General features: G+C 40.8%; 1 protein-coding gene across 3 annotated transcripts in view; it reads left to right on the top strand.

The window, feature by feature from the left end:
* Window positions 1–26758, top strand: part of LOC148047851 (C-type lectin domain family 2 member D-like) — a 44848-nt gene that overhangs the window by 9881 nt on the left and 8209 nt on the right. The window contains exons 2-6 of one of the 3 annotated variants that reach the window (XM_087708535.1): window positions 168–271; window positions 1715–1813; window positions 4526–4693; window positions 6720–6874; window positions 7258–7368. In XM_087708535.1, the coding sequence (XP_087564661.1) occupies window positions 168–271; window positions 1715–1813; window positions 4526–4693; window positions 6720–6874; window positions 7258–7368 (637 nt within the window). Of the gene's footprint in view, window positions 1–167; window positions 272–1714; window positions 1814–4525; window positions 4694–6719; window positions 6875–7257; window positions 7369–12549; window positions 12691–16807; window positions 16883–18870; window positions 18970–20650; window positions 20744–26758 lie in introns of those variants that run through there. The other 2 variants (XM_087708533.1, XM_087708534.1) reach the window with 2 other exon arrangements.

The raw sequence follows: 26758 nt of genomic DNA on the forward strand, positions 1-26758 counted from the left end.
CTGGAAATAAACTACAGAAGAACTATAGAACCAGAGATTTTTCTCCTTTCATTGTAGGAGGATATAACCACAACTGTATACTTAGGTAATACAGATCAACAACACTTCCGTTAGTCATATGCAGGCATATTAAAAACGTCTCAGTTATACAAGCCCATTTATTTGAGGTTGCAGTTGACCATGGAAGCTGATCTAGTCTATCAAAATATTACATCTGTATATGCCGCACCCAAAAGAAGAAGCACAAAATTAGATGTTGTTCAACAGGCAGGTAAGTTCATTTATTTCAGGACAGCCTCTCTGACTGAGAAAAGCGGCTCGTTTTCTGAATAATACTCCATTTCAGTTTTTGTAATAGCCATGTACGTGAAAATAGAAGCCCACATAGGCAGTAGGGGTGCAGATGAGGATCCAGATTTAAGTTGACATTTGGCTGCAAAGCTCCCTCGGCAACTTTGATCCAGTCACACTATTTCCCAGCTTAATTTCTCTCTCAGGATTTATTACTGTGCAGGTAACAGAGGGAGGCCCGCTATATATGTTGCGTTTAGCTTGTAGAGAAACTATAAGATATCCTGTAATAATGATCACAGTAACAGAAGCAATTACACTGTCCAAAATATCCCACATAGGACTGGATCTGATTTATTGCTTCTTCTCATATAGAAAACAGAAGGAAGTCTTTGGACTGGATGTCTTGCAGTTGCCTTTGTTCCCAAGTAACTGTACCAAAGTTAGTCTCAGCTTGGAGGTCCTTGATGGTCTCGGTGAAACAGAGCACTGCAGTCCTTGATGCTTTCAAAAAAAGGGGTTCATTTCTCTACCATGCATGAAATGTGAAGGTTCACTGCCAAGGTGGATTTTTTAAAAAACAAACTTGTAGGAATCCAATGGAAATAGTTATCAAGGGCTATTTGAATAGAATTGTTCTTTATTTGTCTGCTTTGTGGTAAGAGATATGCACATTTTATTCTCCCGCGGTTTTACAGATAAAATCCTAAGAGCTGCCAGTTATTCCCTCTAAAGCAGAGGTGGGTTCCAACCAATTGATCTGGTTTGGCCGAACCGGTAGTGGTATGGCGGCCTGGGTCGATGGAACCAGCAGTGACCCCCGAACCAGTTCCCTGGTCGCCAGGTCACTGCCACCATCTTGTTTTTGGGTTTTGTGCATGCGCACAGCAATTTTCATTGAACTGTGCATGTACACACATCTAGCACTCCCACGTGCACAAAGCGCGCAGACGAGCGAACCGGCAGAACCCACCCCTGCTCTAAAGGTTTATATGGTTGGACCAGAACCCACCCCTGCTCTAAAGGTTTATATGGTTGGAGTGACACATTGTTTTAAATGTCTGTTTTTCATCCATTCCTATCTCTTGCAGGATTTTTAATCAAAAGGCAGTAAATAGGGATTTTCCTCTCTATCTTCTTCTGAGTCCCCTTTTGTTCTTCTTTAATCTCTGCCAGTTCTCTACTACTTTTCTTATAATTATATCATGTGTGTTGTACAGTCATGTGTTATGTAGGTTGATAAGACCAGATTATTTGGGAGCCACTTATCTCCCAGAGTTTCTCCTCTCTAGTAAGAGTAGATGTACTTCAGATCCCTTTGAATGAAATATAAGGAAGTGAAAATGGACTTAATGAAGGCTTGGAATATCATATGTGTCAAACACTGGAAAGCCAAGGAAACTGTTTCTGCTTGATGTTGCAGATCATCGATTATGCCCTCATTGGCGTTGGATTGTTCTGTGGGTTTCCTGTGCTGGGAATGTTCTCTTGATAGTGGCCATGATACTGATAGGAGTTTATGGTGAGTATTGTAGGAGAAGAGAGCATGATGACCCTCCATGAATAAGAATCAAATGTACTGAGCTTTTTAATCAACAATTAAAAGCATTGCTTCTCATAGAAGTGTAGCTAAAGCAGCTTTGATCACAAGGAGTAATTGTAGCTCAGGGTTGAAATGAGGGATCTTGGGTGCTCTCTGAGTTTGGTTGTTTTGTTGAAGAAGTTTCATTACCCAGAACATGGGTAAGGCATTTGATAAAGTAGACCCTAAACCTATTACTTGATAAAATAAAATGTGGATTAAACAGCATCACCACTAGATGCATTAGTAAGTAGCTGACAAATCACATGCAATGTGTAGTCTTTAATGGAATTGTATCTACATAGAGGGAAGTGAGGCGTGGGCAAGGCCCAGTGGTTTTAATATCTTCATAAACAATTTAGACAGGGGAAAAAAAGGACAATTTATCAAATTTGTAGATGACACCAAGTTGGCAGGAATAGCCAACACTCCAGAAGATAGGCTCAAAATACAGAATACAGAAGGTTCACAATAGACTGGAACATGGTGCCCTATGTAACAAATTGAAATTCAATGTTAAGAAAATACAAATGCACAAGTATAGAAAAGGTGGAACCTGCTCAATAGTAATAACTGTGAGAGGGATCATGGAGACCCAGTGAACAATCACTTAAATGTGAGCCAGCAGTGTGCTTCAGCTGCCCCAAAAAACCAATGCTATCCTAGGAGAGATAGAACACAGGGATAGAATCAAGATCACATAAAGTCTTAGTACCACTTTATAATGCCTTGGTAAGACCACACTTGGAATACCACATCACTACGATATGAAAAGGATGTTGAGATTCTAGACAGAGTACAGAAAAGAGCAACAAAGATGACTAGGAGACTGAAGGTTAAAAAAACATATGAAGAACAGTTGTAGAAATGGGGTTTGTCTACTTTAATCCAAAGAAGGACTAGGGATGACATGTTAACAATGTTCAAATATCTAAGGACCTGCCACAAAGAAGAGTGTGTGTGTGTGTGTGTCTGTGTGTGTGTTGTGTGTGTGTGTGTGTGTCTCAACCTATTCTCAATTTGAAGGCAGCACAAGAAGCAATGGATAGAATCAACCTACAAATAAGGAGAAATTTGCTGATAGTTAGAACAATTAATTAGTGGAACAGCTTATCTTCAGAAGTTGTCACTGGAGGTTTTTAGAAGAGATTGTGCAACCATTTGTTCGAAATGAAATAGGGTCTCCTCTCCTGCTTGACCAGGTGATTGGACTAGAAAACCACAAAGGCCCCTTCCAACTTTATTACTGTGTTATTCTGATCTTATAAGCCTAACCATATACTTTCAATTCAATGGACAATTATCCACAAATCACTATAGACCACAACCTACTCCTTGGTAAGCTAGAAAAATGTGGGATACATAGGATCACCACCAGATGGATTTGTAACTGGTTGACAAACTGATTAGGGGCCTGGAGGCTAAAACATATGAAGTTGCAGGAATTGGATATGGCAGTGTAGTGAAAAGGAAGACTAGGGGTGATATGATAGCAGCGTTCCAATATTTGAGGGACTGCCACAAAGAAGAGGGGATCAATCTATTTTCCAAAGCACCTGAAGGCAAGACAGGAAACAACGGATCAAGGAGAGTTTCAACCTAAAATTAAGAAAAAAATGGAACAGCTTGACTTCAGAAGTTGTGGGTGTCCCAGAGAAGTGGGTTCCTCCCAGATCTCCCCGGTTTGTGCAGACCGGATGGTCAGTGAACCCAGAAGTAATTAACTTCCGAGAATGCCGGTACCGGTCCTGGCCCCTGTCGCTGCAAAGCACCCTTGCCGACAAGGCAGCGCAACCCACTCGGCATGTAGAAACAGCAAAAGAAGGAACAGGAGAGGAGTTCCAAGCGGGGCTTTTCAAACAGCCAAACTCCTCTCCTGTCCCTTCTTTTGGTGTTTGAACAAGCCGTGCGGGTTGTGCTCCCTTGTCTTTCATAGCCAGCTCGTTTCCAATTGGGGTGGGGATACATGGAGAGGGACAGAAAAAACCACTCCCACAAAGGAGGCCACGCCCACAGAGTAGGTTCGAACAATTTTTGAAACCCACCCCTGGTGTCCCATCACTGGAGGCTTTTAAGAAGAGGCTGGACAGTCTCTTGTCACAAATGGTATGGGGCAGTGGTGGGTTGCTAACCTGTTTACTACCGGTTTGTTCGGGCTCGCGCATACATGCGCAACACTTCTGCACATGCGCAGAAGCATCTGGGTGAGTGGGAGGAGCCTCCCGCCACCATCACTACCCGTTCGGCCGAACCGGGCCAAACCAGCAACAACCCATCTCTGGTATAGGGTCTCCTGAGCGAGCAGGAGGTTGGAGTAGAAGACCCCCAAGGTCCTTTTCAACTCTGTTATTCTGTTTAAAAGAGAAAAGGGAAAATATTAAAATCAAAATCTATGTGTTGAAATAAACCTGAGTTCATTTTATACCTCAACAGGAATGAACAGGATTGTAGGTTTGTATGAGAAGGAAAGTTGGTCTCTTGCAATCCTGAAGAATGGGGCACATTTCTAATCAGGTGATTGTCCTCAGTTAGGACAGTGATGAAAAAGTAACTTCACAACCCATTCTCATATTGGAGCAGAATATAACATCAGAGATATTGTATAGTTCTAATTATGTAACTGTACTGTAATTCTGGTTAATTCTTTTATAGACCCGGGTTGCAGTGCGAGAAACAGAAGCCCACAAAAACCAGAGGAAATGACTGGAATTCCAAATACACATCAGTGCAATCACCTTGAAACCGAAACAAATGGCCAATTACAAGCATTCAGGTCTTATGCAAGGCAACATTTGTGTGACGCTACAGATACATTTAAAGGTAATATCTATTTTGAGCTCAAACCTTCCTGTGAACCATGTTCTACTTTCTCAGAAATTATTATCCCACAGTATGTCTGTCATCTTTATTTTTCCGTCATGATCATATTTTCTGCTTTTCCTCTGAACACAAATAGCTCTTTGTGCTTCTCCTGTCTCTTTCTCAAAACTATCTATTTCAAGCAGAGTAGGATCTACTGACAATTAGGCAGTGAAAAAGTGCTTAGCCTTCAGGGAGTTACCAAACACAGAAAGAGAAAGAAATCCCATGGCTCTTTTGATGCAGTTCAGAGTTCAGGTGAAGATAAAATGGAGGATTTGGGGGCTCAGTGGGTAAGACACTGAGTTTGTCGATTAGAAAGGTCAGCAGTTCAGCAGTTCGAATCCTTAGCATTGCATAACAGAGTGAGCTCCCATTACTTGTCCCAGCTTCTACCAACCTAGCAGTTCGAAAGCATGTAAAAAAGCAGGTAGAAAAATAGGGAACACTTTGGTGGGAAGGCAACAGCATTCTGTATGCCTTTGGCATTTAGTCATGCCTGCCACATGACCATGGAGACGTCTTTTGACAGCACTGGCTCCTTGGCTTTGTAATGGAGATGAGCATCCCCCCCTAGAGTCGTGAACGACTAGCACATATGTGCGAGGGGAACCTTTACCTTTTTACCTAGCCCCACAGAACATCTCCAGTGGTGAGGGATCTCCATGCCTACAGGCACATTAAGCCATGGATTTGAGACCCTTTTCTTGGACCTAGCGAAACTGGTTCTCCGTTACAACTCGGAGGAGTTCTTTAACTACCTCACAGTTGTAAATAGGTCCAATGATTTCTCACTTAAAATGAAAACCTATTCAAATGCAAACTAAAATTGAATGAATAAATGACCCTAAGCAATAAAAATTTAAATGGTGTCCTTTCTCACAGTTCAAAATAGCGTTATTGTAAGGGGCTTGAAAAACACCAGTACACTTGATTACAAACTCTTTCTTTATTCTTTATTGCCCAAGTGTGATTGGACACACAAGGGGCATAAGCTTTCAGGGTACATATAGACAACCAGGTGACAGGTCATAAATCATAGTTACAATCATTAATCATCAGATACAAACAACATAATAAATCATAACATACCAATAGGAGAAGGTAGTAGAAGGATGGGAAGATGAGAAAGATGAGAAGATGAAAAGGATTATAGCCATTCAGCCAATGGATACCACATGGATGAATATTTTTAGGCTTAAGACTGTGCTATGGGAATTAGGTGCTCGGCAAAGAGATGGCATGGGGAAAAACTATCATTGTATCTAGTCATTTTGGCACGCAATGCCCTATAGCAGCATGCTGAGGGGAAAAGTTGAAACAGTTTATGTTCAGGATGTGAGGAATCGGTAGAAATTTCCTCTTTCTGGTTTGTGCAATATACAGGTTCTCAATGGAAGTGTCAACCATTGGCATAAGCAACAAAAGGAAACTCCTGGCATATTATTTTACCAAGAGCATAGCTTTACTAATAGATCCATATAGGAACAGTAGAAAGCAAAGACGGTTGTGACTTGTCGTGCAAAAACCCGGCAACTTTAAAATCTCCCTCCCCCCTCCCAGGCCACCCACTGTTCATTTTCAACCAATCCATGCAATCCCTTTGTTTGGGGAAATAGTCTGTTCTACTCAGAGGACTCTCATTGTTTGAGCTTGAGATGTAGAGATTCTCCCAGACTACAGGGGGTGCACATGAATTCCTCAATTCCTTCCCAGCCACTCATACCTTCCAATTATTTGTCCCCCACTTCCTGTTGTCTGGCTGCTAGCAAAAGTGCAGAGCAAAAGTGCAAAAGCGCAGAGTAAGACTGCAGAGCAAATCAGCCTTGACAGGAAGGCAAGCTGGTTGCAGTTATTTTTGCAGTCCTAACTATCCATTGAAGTCTGCACCTGTCCTGTTTGGTTGCTGTGACAAACCAGACTGTTATTGAGGTTCCACGCCAGACTCAATAATGTGAATTTTTAAAAGATTTATTTACCTTCTTAGAGAATAGATCCTGCAATGTGTGCCCTAGGACGTGGCTTTCATATGAGGACAAATGCTACTGGATTTCTACTTCAATCTTTCCCTGGATACAAAGCTACAAGGACTGTACAGCAAAAGGATCTCAGCTGTTAGTGATTTCTAATACAGGACAGCAGGTAAAAGAATTTGTTGCAGGTGAAGAATCCATAACTTTCTTTTCCTATTTTTTTATTTTTAATTAGAAAGATTGCGGTGGCTGGGCTTGGGTTTACCAGCAGGCTTCAGGTGATACTTCAGAGAAAGTGGCATCGCCCAAATTAATACATAGTAGGGACTTTCTCTCATGATTGTTTCTATTGAACTTCAATGTTTAATTGTCATCTATTCCATCCTTTTCTACCAGAAGGAGAAAAAGACGGGAGGAAATCCACCCATTAAAGTACCCCACTGCATCAGAGGCACAATTCATTCAGAGGAATTTAACCCAACTTCAATAATAGGGCATGGTTAGAGATTCCAACAGCCATCCTTGTAATGAAAATTAATTGATATTTTATAGGAATTCATTCAGAACAAAACAAACATGGATACATGGATTGGGCTCACATTCAAATTGCCAGAGGAAAAATGGATGTGGATCAATGACTCACCATTAAACCAAACACTGTGAGTATTCAAACATCCATGGAAGGAATCTTTTGGATGTAGTATTCTTTGCAGAACAAAGTAAAAGAGAGAGATGTATGGATAATGTCCAAGTAATACACCCATAGCAAGCAGAACTCTGAGGCAGATAGATTCCTCAAACAACAATTTATTCGGATATATCACATTGGCACAGAATGGTGAAAACTGACTCTAAATGTAACCCACAGTTTTCACCTAATTAAAAGTAAAAGTTTTTCCCTTTCCCCAAACAAACAGTCACGTGGTCCAATCAGAGGGCTTTCCAGTTGCTTGGTAACATTGCACCTCCTCTCTTTAGCCACCTGTTGGAATGTCCTTGGGTCCCAGGGGAAAGTATTTTGTTTTGGCTACAAAAGCCCTCTATTCCCTCCTCCCAAACCCTCATCTCCCTTGTGGTCACATTGAAGCCTCAAGATGGTCTCAGTCAGGTCAGCTTCAGAGTTGACATTTTATAGATATTAAATGCATTATTAAATAGCCTTTAAAAAAATAAAGAATAGACAGGAATAAACGATGGCAAAGATGACACAAATTTCCAGGAACAAAAGGAAACTATGGGAAAGTGCTAGTACTTTTGACAACAGTAATTGTTGACTAAAAACCATAATGGAGGCTGCCCATTAGGGTTGGAAGTCATGATGGGCATTGAGTAAAACATCCACATGATCATATTAATTACCTACAACCCCACATTCCTGTTCTTCCCTATGCTGTCATTAAACAAATGCATGATCCATTAAGAGGAGCATGGGGTGCCTTGGGGGTCTTGGGGGAGGCCCCAGGAGGCATAGTCGAAGGCCTGTTCTGAGCCCCCAAAGCCTTCTCTGCCATCTGGGGCAACCCATACTCTACTTCCTGCCCCTTGGGGTTCATGGAGGTCTTGGGCCTGCTTCCCAGCCCACCAGACCCCACACCCTACACCTCATAAGTTTCTGTGTGTTAGAGAGAGGGAGGGGGTTGGAGAAGGAGGGAGGGAGGGACAGGATTGTAGAAGGCAGGTGTGTTGATGAAATAGGTGGCTCTTGTTTACTCTTTTTCCTAAACTGAAAGTACTTTTCTCTTTCCCTTCATAGATCCCGACCCTTACAGGCTGCCTGCGGTTTTATAGGAAAGAAGGGAATTGCCTCTGATTTGTGCAGTGTAGAGCTTCCCTGGATTTGTCAGAAATCATCTGTATTCATTTGAGGATTTGCATGCAGAATTAAAAACGCGCCCCCTCCCCTTCCTGTAAATGTTGGCTGCCTTTTTCAGCAATGGCTCTTCTACCCCAGAGCGAAGGGGTGCTATCTGAGGCAACAACAGCTAAATCCTTATACCCGCCTGTTGTAGATGAGAAAAAGAGCATAAAAGGAAGCGACTTCCAAATGAAGAAGATTTTACAGATACAGATTAATAGAGTTGGAAGGGATCTGGTAGGTCATCTAGTCCAAACCCCCCTCCCCCCAAAAAACAAAAACACAGGAGAACCTACACCAGTGGTTTACGTCATTGCGTGCTGTAAATGGCACGCAAAACCATCCACCTGGAAATGTGCGGGAGCACCAAAACCTGGAAAAGCAGCATTCTGTCGTGTATGCGTGCGCTGGAAGCCAAACTTCCAGTTTCCGGCACGTGCATGTGCCCAATGAACAGCTGGCCATTATGCATGCACGCACCGGAAACACGGAAGTTTGGGTGCCGGCACACGCAGGTGCGACGGAATGCTGCTCTTCCATGTTTTGGTGGTCCTGCGTGCATGAAGACCAGCGTACTGGAACACGTTTGGGCACAGAAACACGGAAGAGGAGCCAGTGAGACCGCGCATCCCATGCGGGATGACTCTGCATGCCGCTTCTAGCACATGTTCCATAGGTTCACCAACACAGCCCTACACCATTTCCGACAGATGGCAGTCCAGTCTCTTCTTGAAAGCTTCCAGTGATGAAGCTCCCACAACTTCTGAAGGCAAAGCTATTGTTCTATTGTTCTCACTGTCAGAAAATTTCTCCTTATTGCCAGGTTGAATCTCTCCTTGGTCAGTTTCCATCCATTATTCCTTCTCTGTCCTTCAGGTGCCTTGGAAAATAGCTTGACCCCCTCCTCTCTGAGGCAGCCCCTCAGATATTGGAAGACTGCTATTGATGAACCCCACCCCCCATTCTGACCTGCCAGATCCCCTCAAATATTGGAACCCTGCTCTGATGTCTCCCCTGGTCCTTCTCTTTTGTGGGATCCCTAGCAAATACATGAGCCCATAAATAAGATGTGCATGTTCCCTCTCCATTACTTTAAAAACGTAGTTCATTAAATGAAATAGAACAAGTTATACTTGCATTTTTAAATATAGCATTAAAAAAAGAAAAAAAAGAAAGCTGTGGTTCCCTTTAGAGATGTTGTCATTGTTTTTACTGCATCTAATTTATGCCTCCCAATTTCCCTCTTTCTTACTCTTCCCCTGTTAATTTCTGTGACTAAGAAAGCCCTCTCCACCGGCTATCCATGAAAACCAGGATTCTTAATTACTGTCCTCCAATTAATTATTGTCCTCCTCCATTATTAAAAAAAAAGGCAAGTCCTTGACTTACAACTGTTTAACAACTGTTTGAAGTTACGACATTACTGAAAAAAAGGGACTGGTCCACATACTTGCGACCATTACTGTATCCCATAGTCCTATGATCAAATTTCGGGTCCCTGGCAACTCTCCCTGGGAGCTTTCAACAAGCAAAGTCAGTGGGGGAAGCCAGAATCACTTAACAGTCATGGTGATTTGATTAGCAACCATAGCAAAACAGGAACTAAAAATCAGGCGAACTTACTTAATAACTGAATGGCTTAGTGACTGAAATTCTGGTTGCAATCATGGTTGTAATAAGTCAAGGACTCTGCAGCACATGGTTTATTTGAAGAGGCATGGATATACCACTTGCAAACTGTCTGTCATGCATGTCACACATGTAAGAGGATGACATTGTAGGAACCTAGTTTTGTCCCTAAAAAAGCCCCCATAAGAATCTCTAGTGTTTTATTTATTAAGAAAATACCACTCAGTTCAGACACTGGGAGGCTTATAGAAATAAAAGCCCAACAAATCGTCCTGGAGACAGCAATCAAAGCAAGCAACCACTTGATGGGCTCTGTATCATCCTGGGGTCCCCAGGATTGCTAGCAAAACCATGTCTTCAGGGCCCGTCAAAGTGGGCGATGATCTTATTTTCACAGGGATGATGTTGTCAGGGATGAGAGTTGGGGAGGAGGGGGGAGGGGGCTCAGATAGCAACTGAATGGGATGTTTGTCATCCTCTTTGCTAGGTAAGCATTGGTTGGAGGGTTGGCTCTACCAGGTTGCTGCTGCTGCTGCTGCTGCTGCTGTGTGTGTCTGTGTGTGATTTGGAAATGAGTCAAAACGGACACAAACACACACACAAAGAGAGGGAGGGAGGGGGAGAGAGGGAGGGAGGGAGGGAGAGGGAGGGAGAGAGAGAGAGAGGGAGGGAGGGAGGGAGGGAGGGAGGGAGAGAGAGAGAGAGAGAGAGACCATTAAACACCTTTTCCAAACCTGTGGAGCTTTTGTTCTTTTCAAATTTCCACTTTTTCTTTCCTGGAAACACTGGCTTCCAATATTAATGACTTTTTCATATTTGGACACCTGGCATGCATTTGCTTCTTATCAGAGCTTTTGTTCATTTTGTGCAATAAAACCAACTGCCAGTGCCTTTTATCTCTCAACTGCCTCTGTCTCCAAGCCAAGGAAGAAAATGGCAGTTAATCTTTTCTTTGCATTTCTTTAATGAAGAATGAAATGCCATTTTCATTCTCTCAGAATGCCTTGCAAAGCTAGCGCAGTGGTACTTCAAATGCATCCATCTTGAAATTGCCCTGAACAGAAGACTTGAGGAGTACCTGTGGGGAAAGGTTAGGGGGGGGGGGCAGTGGCAAATCTCCCTGGCATGGGTCTAGGATGACTCACAGTGGCCAGGTAGGTGTGACTGGGTGGGCGTGGATGGGTGGGCGTGAAGAAATGGGGCATGACCAGACTGGCGTTGACTCAGTGCAGCCAGGTGGGCAGGACTGGCTTGTCATGGCTGGGTATGCAGGGCTAGCTGGGTGCAACTGTGTGGCTGTGGCTGTGTCAATGTGGAACAAGTCAAACCAGCTAACTGGACATGGGACCACCAAGTCTTCACCTCCCCAAATTTCCAGCAGCCAAGCGTGTGCATCCACATACATGCACACTGTTCCCAAGCATGGAGATTTTTATCCACATCTGAGCTGAAAAGCTGCCAATTGTGCTCAGATTTGGAGAGAAGGACCTCTCCTTCGGCATGCTGTGAATACACACACAGACACAGACACAGGAAGACACATACTCTGTTCCACATTTGGGGACTTTTTTCCACTTTCGAGAAGGGAAGCTGCCAATCTCACCCTGACTTGGGGAAAAGGACTTCTCCTTCGGCATGCTGCACGCACATACATACACGTACACACACACACACACACACACACAGAATTCTGAGCTTGAAGATTTGCCTCATTCTGGCATCACAAGGAGGCAGTAAGATGCAGACCATGGACTAGCAGGGAGTGGCTGAGAGCCATCACAGGACACTTATTTATTTATTTATTTATTTATTTATTTATTTATTTATTTATTTATTTATTTATTTATTTATTTTATTTAGTTCGTTTGTCACTCATGTACAAGATAACAGGAATAAGAATAAACATGAATAAAAACATAGGAAATGGGGAGAAATAAATGGGGACAGTAGGACAGGGACATTAGGCAGGCTAGTGCGCTTATGCACACCCCTACCGACCTCTTAGGAATGGGGTGAGGCCCACAGTCAACAGTATTAGGTTATAAAGTTATGGGTTTTTGGGGATGTTACAGTTTGGCCTGGAGGAAGTCTGCAAAGGGGGCTACCACAAAAGCAACACTAAAGGGAAAAGGGAACAATGACTTCCCTTTGTGTCTGCAATTGCAGAATTGAAAATCTGTGCTCCAAAGGGGAGCCACCAGTTTGCTAAACAAAATGGGGAAGGAAAACAGTTTATAGAAGTCTCCAAGCTCAGAATGGGGTGTGTGTGTCTATGCCAAGCATAGCAAGCTAGCCACTCCCACTTCTTTGCACCCACCCATCTACACCAACCTATCAGCTTCTGCCCACCCTCCCCCACCCTGGCTGCTGTGTGCTGTCCCTTTCTGGCATCCTGGCACAGACTTTCTCTCACTACAGATTTCAGACACACCTGGAGGACTTCAACCTATTCAGGAATGGTCCTCTTTGATCTTCATGCTAATGGGTTTTAAGACTTGCAGGTAACTCTTACTAGATTTGCAGTGAACAAATACGGGGGGGGGGGGGGGATAGTAAATACCAGACAGGAAAACAAGCTGCAAAATTCTTCATTTAAATGAAATGCATGGCACTAGAGGTCCCACTGCTATTGTGGAAAAGTTTGTGGATAATAGATGGCTGCAATGTAAAGGAGGTGGGATAGCCTAGCAAATGTCTATAATGTCCTGATACTCATAGCCTGACTTGTTCAGTATTGTTGACAGAGGAATTGGTGCATAAAAACAGTGTCGTGAAGAATAAAAGAAATAATACACAAAGGAAGATTGAAAGGAATGATCTAGCATTGTTGAGATCCTCCAAAGTAAAAGTTAAGCCCCCAAACCATCCCACGGAAAGAAAGGAGCACCTGGGAATATTTGGGCAAACTTTCTGTGAAAAGTCTGAAAATGGGAAGTGGGGAATTCATCATTCCCGTGAGCAGCAAATGGTGGAAGGCAGATACAATAGGGCTGTGTGTGTAGGAGAAGAAAGGAAAGAGCTGGAGCCTTTTGAATTTGGCGGATGCTTATCTGCTGCCAATTTTATATTGAACGTTACTTGGTTAGATTCTTTTGTATAGGCTTGAGGAAAACACCTTCTGGATTGGAACATAACATAATAGTCCTGATTTTTGTGTTTGTCTGACAGTCTAAAATTATCACCAAGCCTCAGCAGCTGACTTTGGAAGAAATGCAAAATCTACAAATAGAGGACAGAACACAAAATTGTGGCTATAGCCACCAGTAGGCATATTCTGATTAAATCTTAGGGGAATTCCAAAGTCAGTGTTGGAATACTAGCTGGCCAAGGTGATGGGGGTTTTCTTCTTCCTAAAATAGTGTGTGTACGCATGCATGCTTTCAAGTCCATATTGATTTCTGGAGACTATCTATGTAAGTCCCTGCAGTTTTCTTGCAAGATGTTAGAAAATTGCTTGCCCTTGACTACTAGTACTACTGCTGCTGCTGCTGCTGCTACTTCTACTACTTCATCTTCTTTTCCTCCTCCTCCAGACTCAGGGAGAGGATCTGGCCAAGGTCACCCAGCCAGCTTCATGGCTAATATGGGACCAGATCTCACAATCTCCCCATTTCTATCCCGGTGTCTTAACCACTAAACTGGCTCACTCAGAGATTTAATGCAAAAGTTTAACCATCTTAATGATTCATCTCTTCAAATAATATCCTTGAACTTACATATGCTTCAGCCACATTCAGCATGATACATATTATTCGATCTCCACTCTATAGATACATCCCAGCATCCGAATATTTATTCTGAGGTCTTCGTGGCTGCTTTACCAAGGGCTGGTCAGTGGCTCATTTCTGGACTCTTTGTCCCTTCATTGTTAATGGTTGGATCTTGATCCTAAAAGGCAGAAACTATCCATCACTTTGATATCTTCATTGTCAGTGCTAAGCTGGTTAGGGTACCTGTTGTCATTAGTTTAGGCTTTTTTACATGAAATATTAATATCATTTTTTTCACTGTGCTCTTTGAAAATCAAGGACTTACTATCTCTTGCAGCTTTTCCTGCCTAATTGCTGGGGGAAACCACACTGTTAAGCCTTTTGAAAGGCCAACAGGTTTAATGCTGAGAAATAGAAGGCTATTGGAGTTAGAAGGACATGATTTACAGTTTGGGTGGCAGGCTTATTTATGGTGTGATAAAGTTAAAGTCAACTTTATCTGCCAACCTAGCAGTTCGAAAGCATGTAAAAATGCAAGTAGAAAAATAGAGGCTACCTTTGGTGGGAAGGTAACAGCATTCTGTGCACCTGTGGCGTTTAGTCATGCTGGGTACATGACCATATAGACGTCTTCGGACAGTGCTGGCTCTTTGGCTTTGAAACGGAGCTGAGCACTGCCCCCTAGAGTCGGGAATGGCTAGCACATATGTGTGAGGGGAACCTTTACCTTTACCTAAAGTTAAAGTCAAAGTAGATTTTAAAAATAATTTTGTTAGATGTGCCATATCGATAATACAGATCAATACATGTTGTGTCCAAAAATGCATTTCTGCCTGTCATTACAAGAAGCATTTTATAGAAGAGAAATTATTACTAAACATAAAAGATTGAGTTGTGGTGACATATATAATTTTCCTAAGGAAATTTTAAAATCAAGCAAAAATTTGACATCAGGAGGGTTAGCCCAGGGACATGGCCACACACTCCGGCCAATAGCTTATTATTCTGTCCAGCTGGACCCAGTGGATAAGGGGAGGGGGCTGTTCCTCACTTGAGAGCAGTGGCATCAACAGTAGAGATAGTGAAAAGATCAAAGGATATTCTTCTGGGCCATCCACTCGCTCTAAGGCTCCCACATGATGTGTTCGCAATTCTTTTAAAGTCACAGACCCAAGCATTCACACCGCAGCGGCTTGCACAATATGAGGCATATTAGTGGTTTTCTTTTTTAAAAATCTTTTCTTATCTTCTAAAACAATTTATTTCCATCATAATCTGTGGTGTTCATCTCCTTTTTATAGTCTTGCTACCCTTTGCTTTATTATTCCATGTTTGCCAGATCTGGCAACTTCCCAGATCTGTGGATAAAAGTCCACAATAGTAGTGTGGGTGTGGACCCAGCACACCAAAGGAGAGATCCTTCTGCCAAAATCTGGGCATGATTGGTAGCTTGTCAGCTCAGGTCTGGACAAAAGTTCCTAAGCTAGGAATCCTGTGTGTGCCTCTGTGTGTGCGCGCATGGGTGCAAGGCAGTCTTGCCTATCCTTTGCTTTATTATACCATTTTTTTCTCTCAATTTTACAAAGAGTTCCAGATAAATGATATAACTGTCATGGTAATTAATTTGTATATGACTACCTCGCTTAAAATACATTGAGTCTATCCGTTCATAATTTTTGCATGTATAATATTCCAGGTTCAGAGCATTGCAAATCTAGTTACACCATGTGAGATACAGGTAGTCCTTGACTTACGATCATAGTTGAGCCAAAATTTCTGTTGCTAAGGGAGACATTTGTTAAGTGAGTTTTGCCACATTTTACAACCTTTCATGACACAGTTGTTAAGTTAATCACTACAGTTGTTAAGTTAGTAACATGGTTGTTAAGGGAATCCGGCTTCCCCATTAACTTTGCTTGCCAGAATGTCGTAAAAGAGAATTTTATGAGCCGTGGTGGCACAGTGGTTAGGGTGTGAAGTACTGCAGACTACTTCTGCTGACTGCCTGCAATTTGTCAGTTCGAATCTCACCAGGCTCAAGGGTGACTCAGCCTTCCATCTTTCTGAAATCGTTAAAATGAGGACACAGATTGTTGGGGGGCAATAGACTGACTCTGTAAAACCACTCAGAGGGGGCTATAAAGCACTGTAAAGCGGTATATAAGTCTAAGTGCTATTGTTATCACATGAGTCTGGGACACTGGAACTGTCATAAATATGAATCAGTTGCCAAATGTCTGAATTTCGCTCATGTGACCATGGGGGTGCTGGAATGGTTATTGGTGTGAAAAATGGTCATAGGTCACTTTTCACAGTGCTATTGTAACTTTGAACGGTCACTAAATAAACTGCTGTAAGTTGAGGACTACCTGTAATTGATGTGGGAAAGACTTTAGATGTTTGCATCTGGACTAAACGAATGCTAGGATGGATAGATATGTTCCATACAACCAGATGTGATTTCTTCTTGTCTAAAGCTGCCTTCCTCAATCTGCTACTTAAGAGATATATTGGATAACAGGTCTCACATAGCAATAGCAATAGCAGTTAGACTTATATACCGCTTCATAGGGCTTTCAGCCCTCTCTAAGCAGTTTACAGAGTCAGCATATTGCCCCCAACAACAATCCGGGTCCTCATTTTACCCATCTCGGAAGGATGGAAGGCTGAGTCAACCCTGAGCCGGTGAGATTTGATCAGCCGAACTGCAGAACTGTAGTAAGCTGAAGTAGCCTGCAGTGCTGCCTTTAACCACTGCGCCACCTCGGTGCCATTCCAGTCAATGAGATTCACGTGGAGGGCAGCACTTTGAAAAAGGGCAATTTAAGGGAGCATCTTCTCTACAGTAATATGTCGACGGTATTCCATGCAGGAATGAGTAACACTAATTTCTCTTCTTTCCATGCAGTCTGAATCCTGATTATGTTCTTATTTATTGATTCTGGTAACCCAGACGGCTTGGAAGATCCAGGAGAAATTAAAGGTGAGCCATTCAGGTCTTTCTTTCAGCTAGCTGAGAACTAAAGAAAGCAGGAGAAAAGCATTAGGGAGGATACTGATGAAGTCAAAAGAAAAGTCTTGGTTGATTCTACGTCTCAAAGGGGCTTTTTCAGGAGGCAACTGGACTTTCTTGTTTTTTTTTTCTTTGAAGACATATTACTTCTCATCCAAGAAGCTTCTTCCAAGAAACCTTGGTGGTGCAGTGGTTAGGGTTAGGGTACTGCAGGCCACTTCTGCTGACTGTCGGCTGCCTGCAATTTGGCAGTTCAAATCCCACCAGGCTCAAGGTTGACTCAGCCTTCCATCCTTCTGAGGTTGGTAAAATGTGGACCCAGGTTGTTCAGGGCAATAGGCTGACTTTGTAAAACCGCTTAGAGAGGGCTGTAAAGCACTATAAAGTGGTATATAAGTCTGAGCACTATTGTTATTCAGCTCTGACTGGATGGTGGGGAAGCTTCTTGGATGAGAAGTGAAACATCTTCAAGGAAAATCCAGAAAGTCCAGTTGCCTCCTCAAAAAGCACCTTTGGGACAACCATCACCTGGATGTCTTGAGAATCTCCATTGAAGTGATTCTATGGCTAAAAACATTGCTCTCCATTCTAAGCAGAGGACTCAGATGATGTAAGTCAGGCATGAGTTGGAAAAGCAAATTTGAATGGGCAAAAGTTTTGACCTGCGATATTTGGAGATGACTGGACCAGGGGTGGGTTCCGGCTTCTTTTACTATTGGTTTGCTCAGAGATGCGGTTCGAGCATGCACACTCTTGATACGTGTTACATGTACATGCACAGAAGTTTAAAAATTGTTTCTGCACATGCGCAGAAGCAAAAAAACAAGATGGCACCGCCGATAGAACCAGTTCGGGCATTGTGACCAGCTGAGTTACTACCTACTCGGCCAAACTGGTAGGAACCCACCTCTGGACTGGCCTCAAGCTACAATTAGGGAGAAACTGGCATGAGAACAGGTTATTAGTAGGATTGTTTTCTTCAGTCATCCTTCGTTCTTATGGCAAGAACTGTATTGGGAGGAAATACTCAAAAGCTGATGGACCAGGAAGAGCACCTGAAAGGACTGTTTCAGATGATCTTCTAAGCTGGAGAGAAGCTCATGAACTATCACCTGGGATTCTGTGTGGAGTATTGGTTTCAGATAGAATTCAGCAATGTTTATTTTGTTTTTATATATTTATTGAATTTATATTGCTGCCTATTCGTCCATGGTGACTCAAGGCGACTTACAGAATGTAAAACCTCATTTAAAACAATAAAACTAATAAAAAGAATCAAATAAATTAATATAATATAATAAAATCGCCCCCACCCCAGCAATAGCAGATCACACGAACCATTTAATGGACTCCAACCCACTCTGGATTCCCCAACCCCATTGGCAGAACCAGGTCTTCAGCGCCTTCTGGAAGAGAATTAGAGTGGGGGCTGTTTTAATCTCTGAGAGGATGATGTTCCAGAGAGGTCCTACCAGGAGTATCAGCATTTTTCTATATATTATCTGTTTACGTAAAAATCAGGTTTTCTAATATGCACCACAAGAGCAATGGAAATACCCCAGATCTAGACTTCTGTATTATCCTATGGCATGGGCACCCTCCACCCCTCATTATCACCTGAAATTTCAACTCTCCTAAGATTTTTGGAAGTCATTTTGGAATGATCAGACTTGCGAGATTTGAGGGTCTGGTCAGCTATTCAAAATATTTCTTCTTTCTTTCTTTCTTTCTTTCTTTCTTTCTTTCTTTCTTTCTTTCTTTCTTTCTTTCTTTCTTTCTTCCTTCCTTCCTTCCTTCCTTCCTTCCTTCATTCATTCATTCATTCATTTATTTATTTATTTATTTTTTACTAAGAAAGAGGAAGCCCTGATTGGGAATTGGGGCAGCATCTTCCTATAGGCAAATGTAGACCACATCTCTGTGTATTGTCTTACTTGGGTACCTCTGCCTTCTTTTAGGGGCAGAAGGAGATCCTGAATGTTGTGAGCAATTGACTCCTGGGAGGACAACTGAACCTTATGATGGAAGCTCTAATGCAAAGCCTGCAAGAAATGCTGGTAAAAACAAAGGTAGACACATGCTTTGTAATCTCTGAGGGAGAGAATGTAATAGAGCAAAAGTGGGTGGAGCTGGGCCACATTTAAGTAAGAAACAGGGTTACTCTATTCCCTTATTTTGAGGAGAACGTGGTGTCAATCTGAAGCAAACATGGCTGAAGCAAATATCTTGTGCTGCCTCATAGTCGCCATAAAGCCTGAGAGGGGGAAGGGAGGGGGGAAAGTTGATAGCCCGGCTAACCATCAAAAGAAAAACTTTTCCTGTGGGAACCAAAGTCATCATAACAGGTGGCTGTTGAAGGAGGAGACAAGCCTGCCATCCATCCTAATTGGACAATGTGACCGGTGACACCTTGGGCAGGGGGATTTTATTCTTTTAATTAGGTGAAAACCTCAGGAACTTTCAGAGTTGGCTTTCACCAGTTGTGCTGATATGAGGTACCCAATAAACATGTTCTTTGAGGAAACTACCTGCTTCAGAGTTCTGCTTTCAGTGGGTGGATTATTCAAAATCCTGACATTTGGGAGTATTCCGCTTTTTGAAAAGAACAATTTCCCACAAAGCCAACTGTACCTTGGCCAATACTGTACTTTGGGTTAGTTTCCCATGTCACCTTGATAGGCACTTCCCATTTTCAGGACCAAAATCCTGCCACTGATTTTTGGCCATTAGGGTTGGAGAGAAAAGTCCAGGTTGGCCATCTGAGGGGGAAGAAATAAGTATTTGTTCTGTGTGACAAAGAACAAATATCCATTTCTTCCCCTTAGGACCTGATTAATTGCTGTAATGCTGTTGGAGAAAATGAGGAAATTGAAGTGGTGTGCTCTATTTTTCAGTGTGCTGTTCTGCAGGCAGCATTTGAACCAGTGGTGGGTTGCTAACCAGTTCACTAATGGTTCGCTCATACTTGCATGCGCACTCGCACGCACACTGCTTATGCACATGTGCAGAAGCATCCGGGCGGGTGGGAGAAGCCTCCCAGAGCCACAACTACTGGTTCGGCCGAACCGGGAGCAACCCACCTCTGATTTGAACTGTATTTTGTGATATTAAATTAAATATGGACAGGACACTTTCACAAGTGCTGCCAGCTTTTTCTTTTTGTAGAGTGATGAGTGACTTTGAGTCTCCCATGACTATGAGAAGGATGGAGGATCTTAGCCATTCCAGACCCCCTTAAATTGTTCTGTGGGGAAAGAAATCTGAAGGCCACACACAACAGATGCCAAGGCTGGGTTTCTGAGCTCCTCAGAGACACTCTTAATTGCCTTCTTCTGTCTTTCCTTGTTGGGGGTGGGGTGGGGTGAGGAGTTGAGGGATGTTCAGGATTTATCTGTGGTGGGATAAGCAGTTTGCAAGTCAAACTTTAACTGTCAACAAATGCAAGCGCACACCTTCTCTAACCAAAAGTTTTCCAGATATTTTGAACATTTTACTTCCTTACAAAGCTGGAAGAAAATAGTTCTAAGATAGAGGATACAAAGACTGTTCACACTTATTTCAGCTAGTCATTTGGGGTAAATGTGCAGTCTTCTACCATAAAGGGCATTAAAACTGTTTGTCTGTCAGTATGCTACAGTGTGACTACAACCTGGGCAAGACAACAAAAACCCCAAAATTTTTAAGCAATCACAATAAAAGCGTGACATTCATCTCCTAATATTTTCCTCTGTTTTTCAGCTCTCAAACTTAAGTGCATTTCAAAGAAACAAATTATTATAGCAGCTATTATTGTGGCCACAGTTTTGATCGTTGTCATAATTTTACTGGCTGGTAAGTAATGAGAACTTTCTATTTAACATTGTCCATAGTTTCGTTGTTGTTTAAATCAAGATCACCACATTCATGAATGATTGCATTTTAAAACACTGTTTTAATGCATTTTATAGTTTTAAAATGTTGTTAAGGTTTTAATTGCAATATATGTTTTTTAAAATTATTTTTCATTTTAATTAAATAAAAACACAAAAAAGAATCATCCTTCATTACATCTTGTAGAAAGCGTGTCGATTGGTTACAGATAACTTTTGTGCATTTCTTCCACAGTCATTACTTATAGTTCATATTAGAGCAGTGATGGGCAACCTTTTTGGCGTGGTGTGTCAAAAATCGGCAAAAAATCGAGCATAACTCACGTTGTGTGTCACTTTGACAAAAACATAATTTTGCGCAATTTATAGTTTAAACTACAAAAATATATAATTGCAATATATAATGGTATTTAATAAACCAAAAACAAATTATTTAACATACCTGCTTAGTAACTTCTTTGTTCATCAGTCGATTTCGTATGTTGCCCTTGATATTATTGAACTTGTTTGGGGTGCCGTGAACCAGGGCTGTGGAGTCGGCTGCTTCCAGCTCCACGTCCTCATCAACATGCCGCTCCAGCCCGCCCCAAGAGAACTCAGATATTCTCTTAATAATTGCATCTTTATTCTGCATATCGTGAAATAGAACTGGCGCACATCTTAGGAGAGTTTCTTTAATAAATTCTCCCTCATTAAGCGCTTTTGCATGCTGAGCTATGGAGTGAGCAATGCTCAAACTTGCAGAGTTTAAATTTGTAGAGCGTTTCATAAATAAACAGCGCACTGTTCCCGCGCTCCTCTCCTGCGGGTCCTCCCTCGCCGCGCTGATGACGTGTGTGCGCATGGCACGCACGCCTTACCAGCAGCCCCTGCGCTCAGAAAGGGGCGGCGGCGATACAGTAAGTGAGTGTGGGCGGGGGAGATCACACGTCCCGCCCCCCCCGTTCCTCCAGCACAGATTCTTTCATCCTCGGCAGCCGTGCAGGAGCTGAGGATGAATCGCATGAAATCCTGTGCGTGTCACCCCAAATGGCTACGCGTGTCAGCACTGACACGCGTGTCATAGGTTCGCCATCACTGTATTAGAGTATACATTTTAAATCAAAAATCTTTCTATATCTTACTATCAATGTACCACAATTCTCATTTGACTACAACATGCTTTTACCTCAAATCATTCATACTTAAAGACACAACCACATAATGGCATTCATTAGCTATTTCAAAAAATCCTCCAATAACATTACACCTTCATAGCATCTTTTAACTAAAAGTCAATTAATAAAGTTTTTAAACCTTTCCCCCTTTTTTCCCCAACTCACTGATTAAAATTTATATCCAAGTTACTTTTGCCAATACCATAGCAGGTATATATTGTTAAACAATGACTATTAACATTTCCTTGTTGTTATTATAATTGGCTAAAAATCATTTACTATTTATCTCCCATCTCCTCTCGTCAGACCCCCCCCCCAAAAGAAAAACCTTACACCTTTATAACAAGTTCTAAATAAAAAATTATTAATAAAATTGTATAGGTCTTTTTCCCAAGTCACAATTTGCAATTTATATCCAAATTTCTTTTACTAAATTGCCAATACATGTATATATCATTACGCTGTATCCATTATCATTTCATTATTATTATTATGGTTAATTAATTGTTAGCGAGTAAAAATTTAATAACAATCTAAAACAACCTAAGAGTTACAAAATTCTTACTTATTAGTAATTTTAGTAATTTTAGTAATTTAATAAATTTATATGCCGCCCAATCCCGTAGGACTTATTAATCACCAAAATCAACTATTTTTTCTTATCAATTTTCATTGTCAACCTGTATCTTTCCAATAACAAAACAGTTTTATCTCTCTTGCCAATTGTGGTGTCAGTCTTCTTTTTATCTCCTTTATAAGGTTTTTATAGACTTCTCTCCGCACTTTGTTGCTTTCTTCAAAGGTTTTATTTCTTTTAAAACAAAAATATTTCATCATTCGTCAATCATTAAAACATCGAAGTACAATTTTTTTGTGTGTGTGCCCCTCCCTCCCTCCACCCCCCTCCCCCCTCCTTCCCCCCCTTCCTTCCCAGAGCCCATACACGGTATGGATTTTTAACAAACACAGTCTAAAATCTATTGAGAAAATAAAAGAAATAAAGAAATTAATGACATTCTGCATTGACCTTAGCTTCTTCTTGCTGAACTAACTTTAAACAATTTAAATCATTTCTGATCTTAAGCATAGGCTAACTGGAATTTCTTGGTCCCGTATTTATTTTGTATATAGTCAATCCATTTTTTCCAGTCTCGTTTATATCTCTCACTTGAGTGATCTTTAAGATATGCCGATATTTTAGCTATCTCGGCTAAGTTTGTGACTTTCAATGTCCATTCTTGGATTGTAGGCAAGTCTTTCTTCTTCCAGTATTGCGCCACCAACAGTCTTGCTGCCGTTATTAGGTGCAGAATCAAGTTAGTCTCTAGCACTGTAAAGTCACTACTTATACCTAGCAAAAATAACTGAGGAGTAAACTTTATCCTTCTTTTAAAGATATTTTGCAGAACCCACCACATTTTTATCCAGAATGCCTTAACCTTTTGGCAGGTCCACCATATATGATAATATGTAGCATCGAGAGAACCACACCTCCAACATTTAGGCTGTACATTCGGATACATAGAAGCCAACTTTTTAGGATCTAAATGCCATCTATAGAACATCTTGTAAAAATTTTCTCTCAGATTTTGAGCTTGTGTAAATTTCACATTTCTTACCCAGATTCTTTCCCATGTATCCAACATTATTGGTTCTTCAATATTTTGAGCCCATTTTATCACACAATCTTTAACTAATTCTGTTTCCGAATCCATCTGTATTAATACATTATATATCCTCTTTATATGCATTAAGCTTTGATCTCTTATTTGTTTAAACAAATTATCCTCAACTTGGATAAAACCAATTTTTTGATCTATTTTCCACCTAGCCTGTAATTGCCCATACTGGAACCATGTTTGAACTACCTTCTCCTCTTTTAATACCTCTAAAGATTTTAATTGTAATATCCCCCTTTCCGAGGTAAGAAGCTGTCTGTAAGTAATTCTGTCCTGTTTTTGTGCTATATTCATATTTTCAATTGCGTGTCTAGGAATTGCCCACATGGGTATCTTGTCATTTAATTTATATTCGTATTTTTTTCAGACCCGCAGTAAAGCATTTCTTAAGATATGATTTTTAAAATTCTTATCCAATTTTTTGTTGAATAACAGGTAAGCATGCCAACCATATACCAGATCGTGTCCCTCAATATTCAATATTCTATCATTGGTTAAATGAGTCCAATCACTAATTACAGATAATGCCACTGCATCATAATATAGTTTTAAATTAGGTAGTTTCAAACCTCCTCTCTCACGTACATCTTGCATTATTTTCATCTTTACCCTCGGCTTCTTTCCTGCCCATATAAATTTGTTGATACCCTTCTGCCATTCTAAAAGATTTGCATCTTTTTTAAGTATAGGTAACATTTGGAAAAGAAATAAAATTTTTGGTAAGATGTTCATTTTTACTGCCGCTATCCTACCCAGCAAAGATAAGTGCAATTTCTCCCATTTTTTCATCTCTGTCTGTATACTATGCCAAAGTGGTTCATAATTATGCTTATATAATTTCCCATTTGAAGTTAAAATGTTAACTCCAAGATATTTGACTTTTTTAACTACCTCACATCCTAGCATCACTCCTAATTCTTCCTTTTGTTTAGTATTCATATTTATAGCTAATATTTTTGTTTTTCCTAAATTTATTTTAAAGCCAGACACTTGACCATATTGATTAATCGTATTCATTAAGACTATACTGGATTCCTGCGGTTGTTCCAATATTATGACCAAATCATCCGCAAAAGCGCGGACTCTATATTCTTGCTGCCTAATCTTGATCCCTTTTAAACCATCCAAGCCCCGTATTTTATTCAACAGTACTTCCAAAGTTATAATAAACAATAGTGGGGACAAAGGACAGCCCTGTCTTGTACCTTTTCCAATTTGAAAAGAGTCTGTTAAACTTCCATTGACTATGATTTGTGCTGTTTGCTGTTGGTATATTGCTTTAATTGACTGTAAAAAATTATCTCCTATCTGCATTTTTTGCAATATCTTCAACAGAAATTGCCAGTTAACTCGATCAAAGGCCTTCTCAGCATCCAAAAATATAAACGCAGCAGGGATCTGGTTGTTCTTTCCCAAATATTCTAATGCATTAATAATTAATCTGACATTACTTTTCATCTGTCTCCCCTGTATAAAACCTGTTTGGTCCGTGTGTATCAATTGTTGAATAACCAACATTAACCTATTTGCTAATATTTTAATAAAAATTTTATAATCTACATTCAGTAATGAAATAGGTCTATAATTTTTGGGTTGAGTAGTATCTTGATCTTCTTTGGGTATCAAAGATATAAACGCTGTCTTCCAAGATGGAGGCACTTTACCTTCCATTTGAATCATATTAAATAATTCTCTAAGAGGTTCTACCATTTCTAACTGTAAGTTTTTATAGTAAACCGCTATCAAGCCATCTGTACCTGGTGCTTTCCCTGACTTTAATTGCTTAATTACCTGCAAGATTTCCCCCGAGGTTATTGGTTGATTCAATTTTTGCCTGTGCTCTTCTCTAACTGAAGGTATTTTCTCTTTATCTAAATATTTGTCTATATCTAAACCATTAATTTTATCCCCTTTATACAGTTCTGTAAAAAATTCCCAAAAGTCCTTTTGAATCTCTTCCTGTTGAAACACCTCCTTCCCTCTGTAAATCAGTTTAGATATATTTCGAATTTTCCTTTTTTTCCTAATCTGATAAACTAACCATCTGCCAGGTTTGTTTGCATTACAAAAAGTATTGTGTTTTGCATATAATAAATTAGTGGCTACCTGGTCAGAGATCAACATGTCAAATTGAGATTTTAATATGTTAATAGCTTCCTTAACCTTTGTATCGCCTGGGTTCATTGTTAACTCCAACTCTTTTCTCTTAATTTCCTCTTCCAGTTCTGTTCGTTTTAACCCTTGTTTATTTCTATGTGTTTTATTTATATTCATCAGCACTCCTCTCATATACGCTTTGCTTGCATCCCATACGAATTCCATAGATGTACCCTTATTCATATTCAAAACAAAATATTCAGATAGTAATTTTTTACAATCATTAATATACTTTTCATATCTAAATAAGTTTCATTCAATCTCCAAGACCTTCTTGCCTGCACTACCCTTCCCAACTCCATCCAAACTGGGTTATGGTCCGAAAGGACCCTAGCCGCAATCTTTGTCTCCGCACTTTGTTGCTTGAAGGGTCTCTCAGATAATCTCATTGCCCACCAGTTGCTATTAAAATTAGCTTGTCTTTGGTTGTCAATCTTGCTTCTGAAAAAATTTCTCTTCTTATGTCTATCATCATTAGTATTTTTTCTTCTTCTGTGTCCTGGAATCTGGGATAGAGCTCCAATTCGTTGAATTCCCTTTTCCATATTCCCTTATTTCCACTTTCACCCACATTTGCTCCATTAATAAATTCATCTATTGTCTTATCTTTATCTTCTATATTTTCATTCTCCCCTTTAATTTTTGGGGCTACAACCCCATCATCTTTTGCTGTGAGGAAGACCAGTCTTTCCAACTTCTTCTCAATTCTCCCATATCCTTCCAATAGATTTTGAATTCCAGCCAAGATATTTTGGAATTTTAAGGTTTCCTCATCTAAAAATTGATCCATGTTTCCAAAACAGAAAAAGGAAAGAAAAAGAAAAAAAACAACTAATAGCGACTGCCACTCTAGCCTTCCAGGCCTCTTTTATTTTTTATTTTAAATTGACTTGAACACAAGTTCTTTTACACTCTTCAAAGGAGAAGGGTTCTGTTCCCCCCTTTCTTTCTTTCCCCTGCCAAAATAATTCTCAGAGACACCTG

Source organism: Thamnophis sirtalis, unplaced genomic scaffold (genome assembly GCF_051295495.1).
Source record: "Thamnophis sirtalis isolate CommonGarterSnake01/CBP01778 unplaced genomic scaffold, rThaSir2_p1.2 scaffold_3, whole genome shotgun sequence".
In the NCBI taxonomy this organism is placed as follows: domain Eukaryota; kingdom Metazoa; phylum Chordata; class Lepidosauria; order Squamata; family Natricidae; genus Thamnophis; species Thamnophis sirtalis.